This window comes from Pongo pygmaeus, chromosome 14 (assembly GCF_028885625.2).
Source record: "Pongo pygmaeus isolate AG05252 chromosome 14, NHGRI_mPonPyg2-v2.0_pri, whole genome shotgun sequence".
Lineage (NCBI taxonomy): Eukaryota > Metazoa > Chordata > Mammalia > Primates > Hominidae > Pongo > Pongo pygmaeus.
In genome coordinates, this window is record NC_072387.2 from 111,114,354 (window position 1) to 111,132,377 (window position 18,024).

Sequence of the window (18,024 nt, forward strand, 5' to 3'; positions counted from 1 at the left end):
CAGCATTCACCTACTTCTAGTTTCATTTTTTGGGGTATAACTTTCACCATGATGACATCCCGTCTGTTTTCATACATAACTGGGTCCACATTTGATCATTTATTCTGTTTCTTATACTCACTATGGGCACCCAGACTAAATTGTCCTTTAGTGTCTAGAGACCAGGCAGGTTGGTTGTAGTATTTTTATGATGATGATGAAGAGTATTACATATAATTATGCAAAATGGCAATCTGGCCTTGAGGCATCTCATTTCCAAACAACCTTCATTTAATGGCAGAAGAAGAACAGTCTCCAAATTCAATTTACTACACTCTGTCCACCTTACTTTTATTCAAAAATAATAAAACTATTCCTAGGATATTTACAGAGTAATAGAAAGCTTCCCTTGTTAATATTAGATAAAAGTTAAACTTAAAAGAACACCATTTTACCACCTTGGATAGCCTTAACTTATTACATTTTATTTTTACTTTGAAGCTCAAATTTTTAATATTGCCTATAAGCAAATGGTTTATCCCTGGTTTTTTGTCCTTTTTAAGAAAAATCCCCCATACGTTACTTACTTGTTTAAGCTTCTTTAGGTCTTCATCAAGTTCTAAGTTGTCCAAAATAACAGCAACAAACAAACTCAGGAGGATCTATAAAATGGTGAAATAACAATGAAAAAACCCACATGCCATAAGTATCAAAATATTCTGTGTATAATATAGCTACCTAAAATATATTGAGTATATAATTCATTAAATGAAAAATAAATATGCAGTTATGAATCATTGCATAGGCATTTCAAGGTATTTATCACAAATGCATGAAATAAAATGCATATGTTCATTGAAATAATATATTAACTTGCTTTATGAAACCAACTTACTTAAAAAGGAAATTAAGAAAAAGGTTTTTTTGAACTCAACAATCCCACTTCTGTGATTATATTCTAAAAAAGTGATCTGAACTATTGATGAAAAGCTTAATATACACAGGTGCTTATTAGAGGGTTGTTTGTAATAAGGAAATATTAGAAATAACATCCAACTTTGCATGAATAGTCAATACAGTTATAGAGATTTATGTGATAAGATACATGCAGCCATTACAAATTCCCATTGTGGTAGCTACTCTTCAAGATGGCCTCCAGCATTGTTCTAGACTCCTGGTTCATGCCTTTGTGTAGTCCCCTTCCACATTGAATATGGCTGGCCTGTGTTATCAGCAGGTTGCAGAAATGATTGTGTGTGACTTATGAGGCTAGGCAATAAAATACACTGTGTCTTTACCCTTGGTCTCTCTTAGATCACCTGCTTTGTGGAAGCAGGTGCTATGTTGTGAGAATGCTCAAGCAGCCCTCTGGAGAGGTCCATGTGGTGAGGAACTGAGGCCTCCTGCCAACAGCCACTGGAGTGACCCATCTTGGAAAGAGGCACTCCAGCCGTAGTAAAACTTCAAGGTGACTGCAGCTGTAGGCAACATCTCAACTGCAACCTCATGACACTTTGAACTAGAGACACCCAGCTAAGCCTGTCTCAGATTCCCAACCTTAAGAAACTAATCGAGATAATAAACGTCTATTTGCTGGTAGGCTTCTAATGCGTGGGTAATTTATTACATAGCAATAGATAACTAATACACTGGTGAATTTTTATGGTGTTGAAAACACTTACATTATAATAGTAAATGAGAGTATATATATATATGGTAGCAGCTCAACTATGCATATAATGGAGTAATAGAGAAAATGCTTGAAGGAGGTACTTTAGAAATATTAATGGTACTTGCTTTTGTGTATTGGAGTTATATATTTTTTCCTCTTTTAAAGAATTTTATGATTGTCTCAGTTTTTTTTAAATGTATGCTTCTTTTAGAACAGGTAAATAAAAGAAAACAACAAAATAGTACAATTTAAAAAAATATTTTACTTTCTAGTTCCTCTTCAACTTTGAATTTTCTAAAGTCCCACATTCACTTGATTATCTTTTTCATTTCTAACTTATATTTTTCTTTTAAGTTTTCTTCTTAATGAATTATTCCAATTTGTTAATATTAGGAGGTTAAGCATGAAGGTCAGAAAGTTGAGATAATTCAGCCAGTGCTAGAGAAGTTATTATGCAGAAGTTAATGGCTAGCTCTTTTTCAATTTTAATGAGTATATCAACATGATTAAATTATGATGGGATATGCTTGCCTTGGGACAAATGCCAGCACCCTTCTTTTCAACAGCCATGCCCTTTGGAGTCTTATCATAACTTGAAGAAGATACAGAACGATCTAGACCAGAGGGTTTTTATTAACATCACCATGACTGGTATACCACTGGTAACTGGGCATCAGGCTTATTCTGAACTAGACATGATTCCAAACTGGACATTTTAAACTTTGCTCCATGTTCAGCCCATTTCCCAATACCTTGATGACAGAAAGTAATATCAGAGGCAGAGTCTACCTTCCCTTATCTTGATTTCTCACCCCGAATTCTGAGATGTTCACCTGCTGGTTTCCTTCTGCAGGAGGGGATATCTTATACCCCTTCTCTCACCCCTGGGCACTGGAGCAGGCATTGCTCTGTGTCCTAATTTAATCAGGTTTCCTCTCTCTGTCTAGTGAAAGTGCAAACACAAATCTAAAAAAAGGGGGGTCGGAAGGGATCCTGTTCGCCTCTCTTTTCTTAGAGCATTTCCTTTATAAGACTTGGAATTGTAAATTCTTTCCCTTTCCGTTTGAGATGTATATAAATACTTTTAAGAGCCAAATAAGCTTCTTACCAGTTCTATAACCTAAAAGAATGTGTTCCTTGAGGCCTGTCTCCTTGAAGTAATGTAAACATCAAGGAAGACAGAGCCTCCATCTCCCCTTCTCTGTGGAGGGTGGGAGTTTAGACATCTGGCTCCAAGTTGTAAACCTACCTACTTGTCACGGAAATATGAGAAGTTTTAATTTTCCTTTGGATAAAGGCAATCAGCTCCCACAGATGGTCACCCCAGTTACCAGGTGAATTTAGGATAAACTATATTTAACAAGTGGTGCTGTCAAGTCTTCTTACTTGAGGACTAGTTATTTCTATCTTGAGAACACGTATGGAAAGCTGTGATATAAAAGAGGGAGGTATTTTCTGCCTCCGTGATCTCTTTAGCAGATTGCCAGTGATGTGCATTGCAGCCTGCGTTAGTGCTTATTCAATAATAAAACTGGGCTCTCTCTCTCTACCTTTAAGGAGAGGTTTTGTGGGTTGGCAGGAGATTTTATTGTTAATTATATCCCCCAAACCGGACAGATGGCAGGCTACTTAAGGACAGCAAGGCTATGTTATTCCACTAAATTCGACAAACAGTTGATTGGACTCCATGGATGTGTGAGGCACTGCCTGGTCAGAAACATAAATACGATATTGCACTCACTGCAATGATGTTTATCATTGAATTAAGCAGACATAGAAGAGAGCACTGTGCTTGGAGTCAGGGAGCTCGGGTAGCAAACAGGCTCTGCCAGCTACGAGCCACGTGGCAACTGCCAGCCCACCATGAGTTTCGGTGCCCTCGTTTGTAAAATATTACAAATGTAATAATAGCTCAACAAATTGCAGCTTTTTTTTTTAATTCTCCCTGAGCAACCTTGACGTGTAGTATAGCTATACAATGTCTGAAAATATACAGACATAAAATTAGTTACGCAAAGCTAAAATAAATTTCTTGGTTTTTCTACAAATGAATTGAATTTGGTGTAAAATCCCTCCATTTCTGTTGGGGGCTGGAAGCATCATCTTGCTACATCAATTCCATTCAGTCCTTTCAAGCTCAGTTACATTTGAATAAATGCTCCTTTTCTTTTTAGGGTAGTTTAAGGTCAAGGTTACCCACTACAAGCTGGGTAATGTGTCCTCCATCCCGCATCAGGGGAACTGATGAGGCTGTTTTGGGGGTTTGGGGCTTTCTCTCTGCTGACTTGGCCACCATCTCAGCTCCCAAAGCTAAGAGCTCTGATTCCCAGTGATGTCCTCCGTATGCGCTTCCTAGAGTACTGTAACACAGTGCATGGAGTTGGTGGCTTCAAACAACAGACATTTATTTGATCACAATTCTGGAGGCCAGAGTCCAAAATCGAGTTGTCGGCAAGACCACACTTTCTCCAAAGGCCACGGGGGAGAATCCTTCCTTGTCTCTTCCAGTTGCTGGTGGCCTCCACTGTCTCTTGGCTTGTGGCTTTGTAACACCAGTCACTTGGCCTCTATCTGCACAAGGCTTTCTCTCTGTGTCTTGCTCTTCTGTCTCTTACAAGGACACTTGTCATTGGACTTAGGGCCCACCCAGATAATCCAGGATGATCTCATCACAAGATCCTTAATTTAATTACATCTGCAAAGACTCTTTTTCCAATAAGGTCGTGTTCATAGGTTCTGTGGGTTAAGCCATGGTCCTATCTTTTGTGGAGGCCCATTTAATCCACTATACTCTCCGCCTGGTCTTTTTTTTTTTTGAGACAGGGTCTCACATTGTCACCCAGGCTGGAGTGCAGTGGTGTGATCTCAACTCATGCAGCCTCCACCTCATGGGCTCAAGTGATCCTCCCACCTCAGCCTCCCAAGTAGCTGGGACTAACAGGCACCTACCACCACGCCTGGCTACTTTTTTTTTTGTATTTTTTGTAGAGACAAGGTTGACCAGGCTGGTCTCGAACTCCTGAGCTCATGAGATCCATGGATCTTGGCCTCCCAAAGTGCTAGGATTACAGGCGTGAGTCACCATGCCTGGCCTCCGCATGGTCTTTGGCTTGGGCTGTTGTTCCCGCAACATATGTATTAGCTCTCAACTCAGGGAAACTCAGAAAGGGCTGCCATTCCACTTGGAACTAACGGAGACTTGTTCTTGCGGGATATTCTGGGCCTCTCCACCTAGAACTCTCAGGCAACTGCCCAACTCTGCCCTGGCTGCCCCTGGCCCTTGTGGGGCCCCCAGCAAGGATCTCTCCCCATCAGGTTCCAAGAAAAATTAGGGTCGAGTCTTGGATGTCAAAACACACCTGTGTGGGTACCAACACTGCCGATGCCCCCAAGTGAGGTGTGTGGGCATCTCCCACGGAAACACGCTTTGTCTCTCTCTCTCTGCATCTGTCTCTCTCTCTCTCTCTAGGGCTTTCTGTCTCTCTCATGCTCCATCCCAGAATCAGTCTTATTTCTTCTCAGAAAGCAGGAACGTGAGAGAAAATTGGAGTGTGGATGGGAAGGGCGGCCACGCAAGTGTGAAGAAGGAGGACCAGATATGAAGCCCCATCAGAAATTCACACATTTAGTTCTGTACCATTTTGAAGCATTTACACTTGGAGAGCCCATCTGGGCACGTGGGCCAGGGGGGCACTTTCTGAACACTACTTATTGAAGACTGTGAGACAATGACAGAGACCCAAGGATGCTCTCCCAAGCCACGCAGATGCCAAGGAGAAGACTGATTTTGGAAAAGAGCTGTGAGAAAGCCATTCCAGGTGGCGTGGTCAGGGCCTGGTGAGTAAGTCTGGCCAGAGTCTGGCTTCCAGGCAGGGGGCTTGGAGGCTGGAGAGGAAGGCAGGACGGGCAGGCGTCTTGAGTGCCACAGAGGTCACGGATAAGAGAGGGAGGCTGGAATAATCACAAAGTGATGACATCAGTTTCTTTCTGCTAAATTTTTCCTTTTAAAAGTTCTAGGGTTTTTTTGTGTGTGTGTTTTTGTTTTTAATGCATGTAAGCATCCAGTTTAAACTGGCTCAGCTGGGCATGGTGACTCATGCCTGTAATCCCAGCAGTTTGGGAAGCTGAGGCAGGATTGCTTGACCCCAGGAATTTGAGACCAGCCTGGGCAACCCCATCTCTCAAAAAAAAAAAAAAATTAGTCAGGTGTGGTGGTGCATGCCTGTGGTTCTAGCTACTTGGGAGGAGGCTGAGGTGGGAGGATTTCTTGAGCCTGGGAGGTCGAGGCTGCAGTGAGCTGTGAATGTGCCACCGCACTCTAGGCCTGGATGACAGAGCAAGTCCCTGTCTCCAAAAACTAAAAACAAACAAAAAAATAAACTGGCTCACTGAAATAGTAACTAGACAGGGTTAAGTGCAGTTTAACAAAATGTTATTAGATATATAATGTTTTCTGGCTGGGCGCGGTGGCTCATGCCTGTAATCCCAGCACTTTGGGAGGCTGAGGCCAGTGGATCACGAGGTCAGGAGATCGAGACCATCCTGGCTAATATGGTGAAACCCCGTTTCCACTAAAAGTACAAAAAAATTAGCTGGGCGTGGTGACAGGCACCTGTAGTCCCAGCTACTTGGGAGGCTGAGGCAGGAGAATGGTGTGAACCCAGGAGGCAGAGCTTGCAGTGAGCTGAGATCGCGCCACTGCACTCCAGCCTGGGCGACAGAGCAAGACTCTGTCTAAAAAAAAAAAAAAAAAAAGATATGTAATGTTTTCTTACATTGGTTAAACAAGAAACCGGTATATTTTATACTTTTTCCTTGGGAGAAAGAGAGAAAAGCCATCCTCAGAGCAGAAGGACAGAGAGAGCCACGGTATGCCAGCTGCACTGACTCCTCACGGCAGATGCGTTTGATATTTGCTGTGGATGGGAGAAGGCAAGACTCCTAAAGAGCTTTGGCTTCTCTGGGAAAACGCTGTGTGACTTCACAACAGGAAGGCCCAAACTTACAGAATTAGAACAAACTCTTGGGGAGGCAGCAAATTTAAGAATAATATAATAAAGTTTGAAGTTTGCTTGAAAGTAGCATAAACCTAATTTTATTCAGCAAATATCTTTATTTAGGCATCATTTTTCAATTAATGTGACAATGGGGTGAAAAAAGCACAAACTTACAAAACAGAAACTGGTTCAAGATGTGTGTGTGTGGTGGGGGGCTTGGGTTTCCGCCGAAGGCCTATTTGAATGTGGACTTTCAGATTGATCCTCATCTCCCTGTCCCGGGCATGTAGGGCACTGTGATAAGGTGGCAACTGGCACTCCGGGTGAGAGATGACTAAAGTCTGACCCAAGGCTTTGGCTGTGTCTTTGCAATGGAAACAAGATTCAGGAGGTGCAGGGTGAGTCTGTAGCTGATTGCCAGGAGGTGAGAATGACTTTGCGGTTCTTTTCTCACAGACTCTAACAAGGTGACAATAACCACTGTGATAAAGGGTAGAAGTGAAGGAAGAATGGCAGCTCCGTGTCTATCATATTTAATTTATGTTATCAATGATTCAGTATTTTCCTACAAACCCAGTGCAATGTGGATTTGGACTGAATGAGCAGGTCGACCTGGGTGTCAGACACTTGCCAACACATGGTATGGAAAGTCATGGGAATGGGTGACAAGCCCTGAATTCTGAAAGGAAGAACCATTTTTCAGTTCTCTGAATGTTCTCATTTGTTCTGTTTCTACAGAAAGCTGAGGTAATGCTCATTAGTAATCAGAACCCATTACAGTGATGTCTGCATGTTACCTTCAGCTAATGTTTACCTACACTGCCACATGTTGCTGCGCCAAAAGGTTTTTCTATAGCCACTAAATGTGATTTACAGGTTCATATTAAAACGGTATTGATGTAAGAAAAGAATTTTACAGGGACTTGCCACATTGAATCACGAGAGTGTCATCATATGTATGAAACACTTTTACCTTTGCGCTTTGACTGTTCTAAATTATGCAACTAATTTGCTTTGCATTATTTATTTCTTAATATTTAGATTTATGTGATATTTCTATTGATTGATTGATTGATTGATTGAGGCAGAGTCTCTCTCTGTCACCCAGGCTGGAGTGCAGTGGTGCGGTCTCAGCTCACTGCAACCTCCACCTCCCGGGTTCAAGTGATTCTCCCGCCTCAGCCTCCGAAGTAGGAGGTGCCCACCACCACACCAGGCTAATTTGTGTGTGTTTAGTAGACACAGGTTTTTACCATGTTGATCAGGCTGGTCTGGAACTCCTGACCTCAGGTGATCCACCCGCCTCGGCCTCCCAAAGTGCTGGGATTATAGGGGGAGCCAGCACACCTGGCCCGATATTTCAGTTTATAATGCAGCAGGACATACTATGTCCCTATTTTTTTTAATGGTACAATTTCAGGGGAAAAAGGCTAATGACACCACCTTTCATTTCCTCTTGAACCCTGCTAAGTACATGTATGCTTTCAACACAGTGGTGTTTAGTTTGTACAATGCTGTAAAAAAGGCAAAGATATATTTTTTCATGCATTTACTATTTGGCACTTTTAACAGGTCTATAGCATTTGATCATATTAATATGCAACATAGTATTTGTTCTACTGTGTAATATAAAACTGATGTATATATCCACTTTTTAATTTTATGATCAATATTGATACATTATGAATCAGCGATGTCAATGAAAAAGTGGAAAATAGCAATGTATTTCAGATATCTAATTCTTTATTTCCCTCAGATTATAATGCCCATTGCTAAGATATGTTTAGCATTGACAATGCATTCAGTGTGGAAAATGCCACATTATCAGGCCTGCTGAAGCCTGGGAAGTCTCTCTCAGAATATTTATGAATGACATAATAGAATTTTGACCTTTCAGCTTAGTGGATTTCAAAAGTGTAATTTTCCAGGTTCAAACTGGTACCTGGACCAGGGTCTCACAGGTGTTTGATTTCTCTAATATTCTTTATGACTCTCCTCTTTCTCTAACACCTCCTTTTCCTTTTTCTCCTCTGAAACAGCCCAGATTCACCTCAGTTAATGGTGTGGTAGTTATTTGCTCTGTTTAAGTTTTATACATGTGACCACAGATATATTTATTTTTTTTTCTTTTCTATTTAACTACAACAAATTTCAGTCGAATTCAATAAATTACTGAAATAGTTGCATTTACAAGTATAATTATTTCTTCCAATTTTGTTGTGACGCAAATCATTTTGTCCAACATAATGTAGTTCTCATTCCCTCAGAATGAGACTTTTGGATTAGCTTGATTCAAACAGCTGAAAAGTATGATTTATTTTTGCAAGAGGGCAGCCTTGTCATTCACAATGGATTTTCTGGTTGAAAATTTCTCTCCCTGTAGCAACATATCCTACTTTACATTCTCTGTGACTGTGTGGATAGCCATGACCTTACCCTATATAGCTTTCCCTTTTCATTTTTCTTTCTTTTTATAAAGTTTAATTTTATGATTTTTTTCTTTTATATAGCTTAAAGATGTCCCTTTAGCTGAAATTTCACCTTTAATCTTATTTTCTTCTTTGCTGTGAACTTTATTAATAATTTCTATCTTTAAATTATTTTCAAATATACACTAGAAACACAGCAGGAATCAATGTCCCACACTCTTGTGTTTTTCTTTTCCTTTCTACCATTTATAATCACGCTATCCTAAGCTGTCTTGCTGCCTGTAGTATGAAACAATTTCACTTTTTATATGGGTCAACAAAAAGTCAAATGTAATCAGCGCAGTGTAAAATGGGATACGTTTTCAACACAGATGCACTTTTAAATGAATTCTATACAATCAAGTTATTTAATTTACACTTTGGAATGCCCATTTCTGTCAGCAAAATATGACTATTCTCAGCAAGCTGCCACTACCGAGGCAAAATCAAGAGATTGCTGTGTTAATTTCAGCACTTCAAAGGTAACAAAAAGACTACCCACAATGAACGCTTAATTACATTTTCTCTCTTTTCAGTATTCACATCACAGGGCTTTCCTTTGAAACAGTAATAGACAGAAAAACATTGCAGGAAAAATGGAGTCTTTCAACTTGTTAGGTCTTCCATAGTCCTTATCCCCAAATCACTGGCAAGGGTGGGGAAAAAGATGAATTTAATAAGCATTCAATAAACTGCAATCAGTCAGGACAGAAATACAGAATACATACCTGGCGGAAGAGAGAGATATTTGAAAGGGACAATACATGGTGGTTATGAATATGCATTTGCTATATACTTCAGCTTGATTTTCATTGTGGGCTGAAAATTGGTGCCCCCAGGGGTGATGAAATAGCCTGCTGTTCTTTATTCCAGAACAAGCTGCAACCACACATTTTGTTTTTCGCTGCTTGGCACATGCCTGTCCCTGAGAAGACTAAATCAGGAACACACCAAGTTGTATGGCACCACTGTTCAGTGTGAACAAAAGACAAATCAGAGCTTGTATGTTTACATAGACTACATTTTTTTTTTCTTCTCACCCATTTGGGTTAAAATGCATTGCAGTATTTTGTAAAAGGAAACATACAATTAAGCAAAAATGCTCATTTTAAGGTAAGTTCAGCTCTAAAGACAGGCTTATGGAATAGAGATTTTAACTTGCAAAGTTTAGTTTTTAGGGGCATGCAATGTGTGTATAACACAGACCTGTCACCCTCACGCATGTATTTATATGTTAGCCCACAGACTATCTCCAGCTGTTTTACTGCCACTACTTTTGATGTTTCTCATAAGGCAGATTGGGAACAACTGGGAAGCAGATGTTTATTGATCACATAGCAAGTAGCAATGTACACATGCCTCTCTTATCATTTGCATCTTTAGGCATTTGAACCACTGGTTTTATTTGTTTGTTGGTCAGCCTGTCTGTGTTCGTTATTGCTAATTTCCAATTATTTGTAGCCACTAAGAGGACATGAATTAAGCTCTTTCGCACTTTGGCCAGGACGTAGGTTAGTACCTGCACGTGGTAGTAGAGGTTCAGTAAAACTGTATCAAATCAAATTGAACTCATTTCATAAACCCCATTACAGTAACTGTTAGTCTAAGGGTATAAAGGAAAAGAAAAACAACTGCTGATCATGTTTTAAGCAAAATTTTTTGTGAACTGGGGAAGTGACTTCGGTATTAGACTTTTTTTGTGTAGTATAGAAGTGATAATCTTTGTTTTAATTTAGTTATATAGTGTTTCCTTTTATTAAATTAATTATGTATCATTTAAAAAATAATTTAGAAATTTAAAAGTTTGGACAGTTTACCTTTTTTGTGTTAGACTTCATAATTAGATAAATCAAATAAATATTCTAAAGCTTGTAGTTTCTCATATAAATCTGAGAAAAATTGATTTGAGTTTTATTAAAACAGTATATTTCATCTAGCTTACGCTATATCTAACTAGTAAGTAGAGATGAGCTAAAGACTTAAAGATGAAAAGCAAAAATTATAAACAATTATAAGAAGATAGAGGAGAATATTTGTATTACCTCAGGTGGGAAAGAATTCCTTAAGCATGAGTTCAAAATAAATACAGACCATCAGTGAAAAACTGATAGTTTTGACCTAATTTGATCATTCCATAATGTATACATGTATCAAAATATCACGTTGTACCCCATAAATACAGTAGGCCCCCCCCTTATCCACTGTCTCACTTTCTGTAGTTTCAGTTACCTGTGGTCAGCCACAGCCTGAAAATATTAAGACATTTTGAAAAGGAGAGATGGAGACAGAGAGAGAACGTGTATTCACATAACTTTTATTACAGTATATTGTCATAACTGTTCTATTTTGTTATTATTGTTAATTTCTTACTATGCCTCATTTATAAATTAAACTTTATCAAAGTTATGTATGTATAAGAAAAAACATAGTATATATAGGGTTCTGTACTATCCATGGTTGCAGGTATCTACTGGGAATCTTGGAATGTTTCCCTCGGGGACAAAGGAGGACTACTATATATACAATTATTATTTGTTAACTAGAAATGAAATAAAAATATATAGAATGTAAAAAGACATCACAGACAAACTGGAAGACAAAATACTGCCTAAGAGAGGATATTTGCAACACATGTAATAGTCAAGAGATTAATATCCAATAAATATCCAATAAATGAGTTAAGATAAATTAGTTTTTAGGAAAATAGGTAAAGCAAACTATTGAGTCACAAAAAAGATGGTCAATAAACATAGTAAGAGGTGCTCCCTTATTAATAATTATGGAAATGCAAAAGTGCAAGCCCAATTGGTACCAGTGTTCACTCATAAGATTGCCAAAACCTCACATGTCAAACAATGTGACGTCTAAGTGAGAGTGTAAGAACACAGGAATTCTCAACTATTGTACTCGGGAGGGTAAATTAGCACAATTTATCTATAAAGCAGGAGTCCACAGTGTTTTCTTAAAGGTCCAGACAGTAAACATTGACAGTAAACATTTAGACGTTGAGGGTCATGAGGCAATACTGAGGATATTATGTGGGTACTTGTATAACCATTAATTTATAGAAACCATTTTTAGCTCACAGGTTATATAATACAGGTGGCGGGCTGGATTTGGTATCTGGGCTTGCAGGCCCCTGGTATAGAGCAATTTGGGCAGAACCTAAGATCTAAGCATTCTACTTTTGGACATATATCCTAGAGAAATTCACATAAGTGTGTACAATACATAAATGTATTGCAGCATTATAAATGTACAACCTTGGAAAACAGCCTAAATAGCCATCAGAAAGAGAACTGATAAACAAATACGGCATATTCACAGTCTGCAGAGTACCATATGGCTCTCTGTAACAATGACCAAATGAGCTTCATGTGGAGTAAGATAAAAAGATCTCAGAAAAAAATAGCCAATGAAAAATTTAACTGCAGAATATATGTTGAGTTTGATACCATTGATTCTAAAAATTGCTGCTACAAATAATTGATAAGGAGGGAAACACATGACCATGTATAACTTGGCCCCAGCATGGACTTACAGGGAGAGAAGTAGGTTTTACCAGACCACTCCCCCAGGGATGGCCATCAGTTGACTGGAGCAGTGCTTTGCAAACTAAGAAAACTTAATATTAATCTTCAGAATTTTGGGCATAAAATGTATTTAGATGGTAACCTTAAGTTTAAAATACTGTATGTATACATATATATACACACACATATATATACATATATACACACACATATATACATATATACACACATATATACATATATACACACATATATACATATATACATACACACATATACACATATACACACACATATTTGTGTGTGTGTGTGTGTGTGTGTGTGTGTGTGTATATATATTTTTTTTTTGAGACAGAGTTTCACTGTTGTTGCCCAGGCTGGGGTGCAATAGCACGATCTCAGCTCATTGCAACCCCCACCTCCCAGATTCAAGTGATTCTCCTGCCTCAGTATCCTGAGTAGCTGGGCTTACAGGTGCCCATCACTATGCCTGGCTAATGTTTTGTATTTTTAGTAGAGATAGGGTTTCACCATGTTGGCCAGGCTGATCTTTAACTCCTGACCTCAGGTGATCCACCTGCCTCAGCCGCCCAAAGTGCTGGGATTACAGGTGTGAGCCACCATGCTGGCCCTAAATACTATATTTGTAATGGATGCATATATGTGTGGGAAACCTCTGCATTTCATTGATTTTAAGATGCACATTGACTTTCACCTTTTAAAAACTCTGAAGTAGGGATGCACCTTATCCTCTATGTGCATAGTTTAATTGTTTTTCTATTTATTACACAAACTGAGTCTTCTTATGAATGACAGAATGTTAAATTTAGTGAAATATGTTTAAAAATTGGAAAATGAACTTATATTAAAATTATCATAGTCATTGCCTGGGAGAAGAGGTATAGGAAAGGAGAGAAAGAAGAAGAGTGGAAATTAATTCAGGAAGGGGCATAAATGATACCCTACTAAATGATACTTGCATAAATTAAAAATATCTGAATATAAACTTAACATTTATTAATATATGGCTTTAAATGCACAAACCGTCTTATCTACACTTAAAGGGGCTCAGTGTTGGTGCTCTAAAACATCCTCAGAAACACAGGGTTAACTTGCAGATACGTGACAACCTTGGAAACTAGGTGTATTGTGAATTATTATCCTCACTTTCCGATACAAACAACAGACAGATCAGGCAAGTTACATGATTCTTCAGAAATCAGATATCGAGTGACCAGCAGAGCTAGAACCTGAATCTGGATTTTTGCACTCCAATTTCATAGTCTTGTACGACACCACATTTACCAAACTGTTCTTGTTAACATGTAGACTTCTGAATTCTCAATTGCCTTACAGACTTTTAAAAAGTGTGAATAAAAGAACAACTCATTTCAATGTTCAGTTTTAACTTATAACTGTTGTTTGAAAATTGCAATAAAAAAGTTAGAACAGATGTTTTGGGTAGATACTTAAATCAGTAAACGGAAAGAGTAGAATTAGAGATTGGTTTTCATCTTGTGCTCTGTGGATTCCTAAAGCCTCAGGTGAACCCCAGGAGTCCTTGGATGAACTTTAAGTGTTTTATAACCAATGCCATATTTTAGCCCATAAAGAAGATTTAGATTGCCCAAGAAGGCTATATACCAGTTTTAATATTTTATTTTATTATATTAGTGACCCCAGTAGAATTTTCACTTGAAAAAATATTACTTTACTAAATAATTTAATAGGCTAGTTTTTTCTTCCAGCTTTCATTTTTTTGTGTCTCTGATTTAAGAATCAAACGTATATCTGAGTGTGAAACATTTTCAGTGAGGAAAGTAAACCATTTTCTTGCTTTATTAAGAAAACGATTAGGTTGATTACTATAAAATAATTAGATTGATATTTCCTGACATAGATGATCTCAATGAAATCTATCCTGCATTTAACCCACAATCAACAGTCTGAGCAATTCTATAGTTTTAGAGTAACTTAAACACATGGTGCTTAATAAACTTAGTTGAATGCATAAATGATGTGTAAATGAATGGATGAATGAATAAATGGCACAGGCTTAAAGGTCCCGGAAGGGAAGATGCAAAGACCCCAGGGCTAAGTGTTGTGCAAACACCAGCACAGCCAGATTCAGCTTTGCAAGCCAGGCTTCCATTCCTACTGCACAATGTTCCTATCTTTTGTGAATGTTTTAAAAGTCAACTCCATGAATAAAAAGGCCAAAACTATGTCTATGTAGTTCTACTGTTTGAGCCCATGACTTCACACCACGTAACAATGAATTCTCATTAACTTTTCAGTGGACATGTCTTAGTTTTGAAAGCCTCTGTCTGTCTATAGCAAACACAACTTCTAAATTATATCTAGTTTATCAAGGACTTATTTCATTCATAGATATTTAGAATTAAAACTGACCTTAGAGATTATATGTAATTTGTGTGATGTGAGTGATTCTTTGGCAGAAGTTTGATTTGACAAAGACATTTTTTCAGACAACTTTAAACTTCATTATCCAGGGAAGCAATAATAAGTAGCTGCATGACTAAGGACCAAATCTAGATCAGACAGACCTGGGAACACCCTGGTCATATTTACATTCCATGTGACATCAGATAAATTACTAAACTCCTCTGAGTCTCAGTTTTATCATCTGTTAACTGGGAATACTATCTAATCGCGTGTTCCAAAGATTAGCAATAATATTGTAAGATATTTTGTTAACTGTAAGACACACTGCCAAAAACAATAGTAGCAGTTGTTTTTATTTCTTGTGTTCCTGATAAAGGGAAACATTTGAGTCCTCAACTTGGAACTTCTAACGTAATGTTAGAACTTAGGTTTGCTTCTTAAATATGAACAAATTTATTACATAGAGATGAGCATCTGGTATTACATTCCTTAGTAAGTCATAGGCTGCATTTCATATCATTTTTTCTTTGTTTTTAATGGAAGTATATTGAAGAGAAAAATTTGCTTGTGTGACAGAAGTCGGTTCTTACTGGACTTTGGTATTCAGTTTTATTGTGCTTTTACAATATTTGCAGCGATGTGTTTTATTTTTTTCCATGTGTTTTTTTTTTCCAGTCACACATAGCACAAAAGCACTGTGCTGATTTCTAATTAACTGACTGCACCCTGAGGTCTACAGCTTCTGTCTTCAGTTTAATTACAGCTGTGAAGAGGATGCAGTGAAATTGAAGACAGTGTCTCTACATGAGAAAAAAAATAATAATGGAGTTCCGGTTTGATCCTGAGATCATCTAGGTGTGAATGCTTGGGGATACTTAAATTGGTGTGTAAATGTGAGATTTTCATTTTGTTCTGTCTTGTTTTCCCTCTTGCAAACACTGGTACCTGATGGAGAAAATATCTAACTTAACAAATCAAGCAGTTCTTTGATGTGTAGAAACTTAGAATGGAAGGAGGGATCTCATCCAACCAGACTAGTCTGCATTAGTCCTTTGGCTCCCATTTTGAAATTGACAATAGGCCAAATATCTGTTGATGCTCATCCCATTATAAATTCCAAGATATAATTGAAAAAAAAAATGCTGAACTCACCAGAGTGGCAAAAAGATGATAGAGAATGAAATAGATGGCAACCACAGGTGCCCACATATGTCCCACGGCATTTAGAGTTTGGTCCATTACGTCCACCCATCCTTCCTGGGTGAGGATCTGGAACATGGACATAAATGCCTAAGAGGAAAAGAACAAAGGCATTACACACTAGCTTTAGGCTTGCATACAACTTCAAATTAGCATGTGATGTTTGAAGACTTTGATCTCAATATTATTGATTTTTATCTGATCAGGGCAAGAACAGTCTTGATTCAACACATAGGAAAGATATGAGAATAAAGATCTTAAAAATGTGATATTTAATTATTTGATGTGGAACAAGAAAATAATTACCCTGAATTAAAATTAGTTTTGTTGGCAGTAAATGCTGTTGAGCAAATTAGAAACAAATTCAAGATCTTTGGTTTTTGCCATTAATTTTTTTCCTTTCAGCAAGCTATCTAACATTTTCAACAGATTACTTTTTCTTTGTTCCTGCTGCTAAGAGAAACCTATTTTTATAGTGAATTACATTTGTCTAAGGCATATAAAAGAACAATAACCTTAATTTTATTTTTATAGTACCCATCTATCATATTATTTTAGCTATCATATTAAAAACATGGGACTCTTTAAAAAAGAAATATTTCTAAGTGATATTGCCACACTGAACAGCTTGAAGACAAACACATTTTTCATGATTTAAAAAAAGTTTCAAGGCACAGGGTCAAGATCATGGAAGAAGCCAAGACAAAAAAACAAAAACAAAAAAAAATAAAGAAATAAAAAATAGAGCATTCCAACAAAGGCCAGCCAAGCTAAAAGTCTCATATACTTTCTGCCAAGATCTTTGGCTAGTTTCATTCTTACATATTTTTTTAATTAAATATATGTGTATCTGTGAGTCTCCAACTCATATATCCTATACACATTAGTAGTCAATAAATACTTTTTAACGAGACTATGATGATATCTGGAGCAAGTTGCCCCACTGGAGTCTAGTGACTCTTTAAAAACATCTTTATAGACTTCGGTACAATAAAGACATAAATTGAATTCTCAGATATTGAGATTCAAATAAATAAAGTCCAGGATAATGCAAAGATGGACTGAGACCAAGACAGAAACCCGGTTACACTGGGGGACCTAAAGACAGACCTAATCTGGTAAAGATGATCTAATCTGATTCCTTCTTTCTTTTTTTTTTTTTTTGAAGATAAGGAAAATGAGGCTTAAAGATGTTAAGTGATTATCCCAAAGTCACGCTATTAATTTCTGGCACTAATAGAAGTAGCACCCAGGCATTAGGACTCCAAAGTAAGTACTTTCCCAAATATTGCATCCTGGATTCAGTGAAGTCTACCCAGGATCTATCAGGCCTAATTACACAGTAATCTAAGTATAATTTTCACACTTGATCTTAGCCAAAAGGCTGAGAAGCGACCTAACTGTAATTTCCTTCAGTAAGGATAACAAACTTTCTTAGAAGTACACTGTTTAAGGCCCAGAACACAGTGGACCTATTTGAAAAAGGAGCAATTAATTGTTAAATGAACCATGAACTAGAAGATAAGTTCTTCCACTTATCCTTTGTCCATGTGCAAAGTAATTATTTTTACCTTGAGTTGATTTTTCTATAATCTCATTACCTTATGAAGTGTTTTGTTCATGAAAATATGAAGCATGTTGTTATTGATACCTGACCTCAGCATCACCAAGGGCAATATACTATTTTTCTTGCCATGGTGCCCAAGAGACGGCCACTCTCTGCAAAAATTATTCCTTCTAAAATTGCTTTTGAGAATTTTTCAAAACAT

General features: G+C 37.7%; 1 protein-coding gene across 1 annotated transcript in view; it reads right to left on the reverse strand.

The window, feature by feature from the left end:
• Positions 1–18,024, reverse strand: part of NALCN (sodium leak channel, non-selective) — a 364,348-nt gene that overhangs the window by 127,385 nt on the left and 218,939 nt on the right. Inside the window, exons 14-15 of the mRNA XM_054446842.2 lie at positions 16,208–16,345; positions 567–641 (exon numbers count right to left, since the gene is read on the reverse strand). Coding sequence (XP_054302817.1) covers positions 567–641; positions 16,208–16,345 — 213 coding nt within the window. The remainder of the gene's footprint in view (positions 1–566; positions 642–16,207; positions 16,346–18,024) is intronic.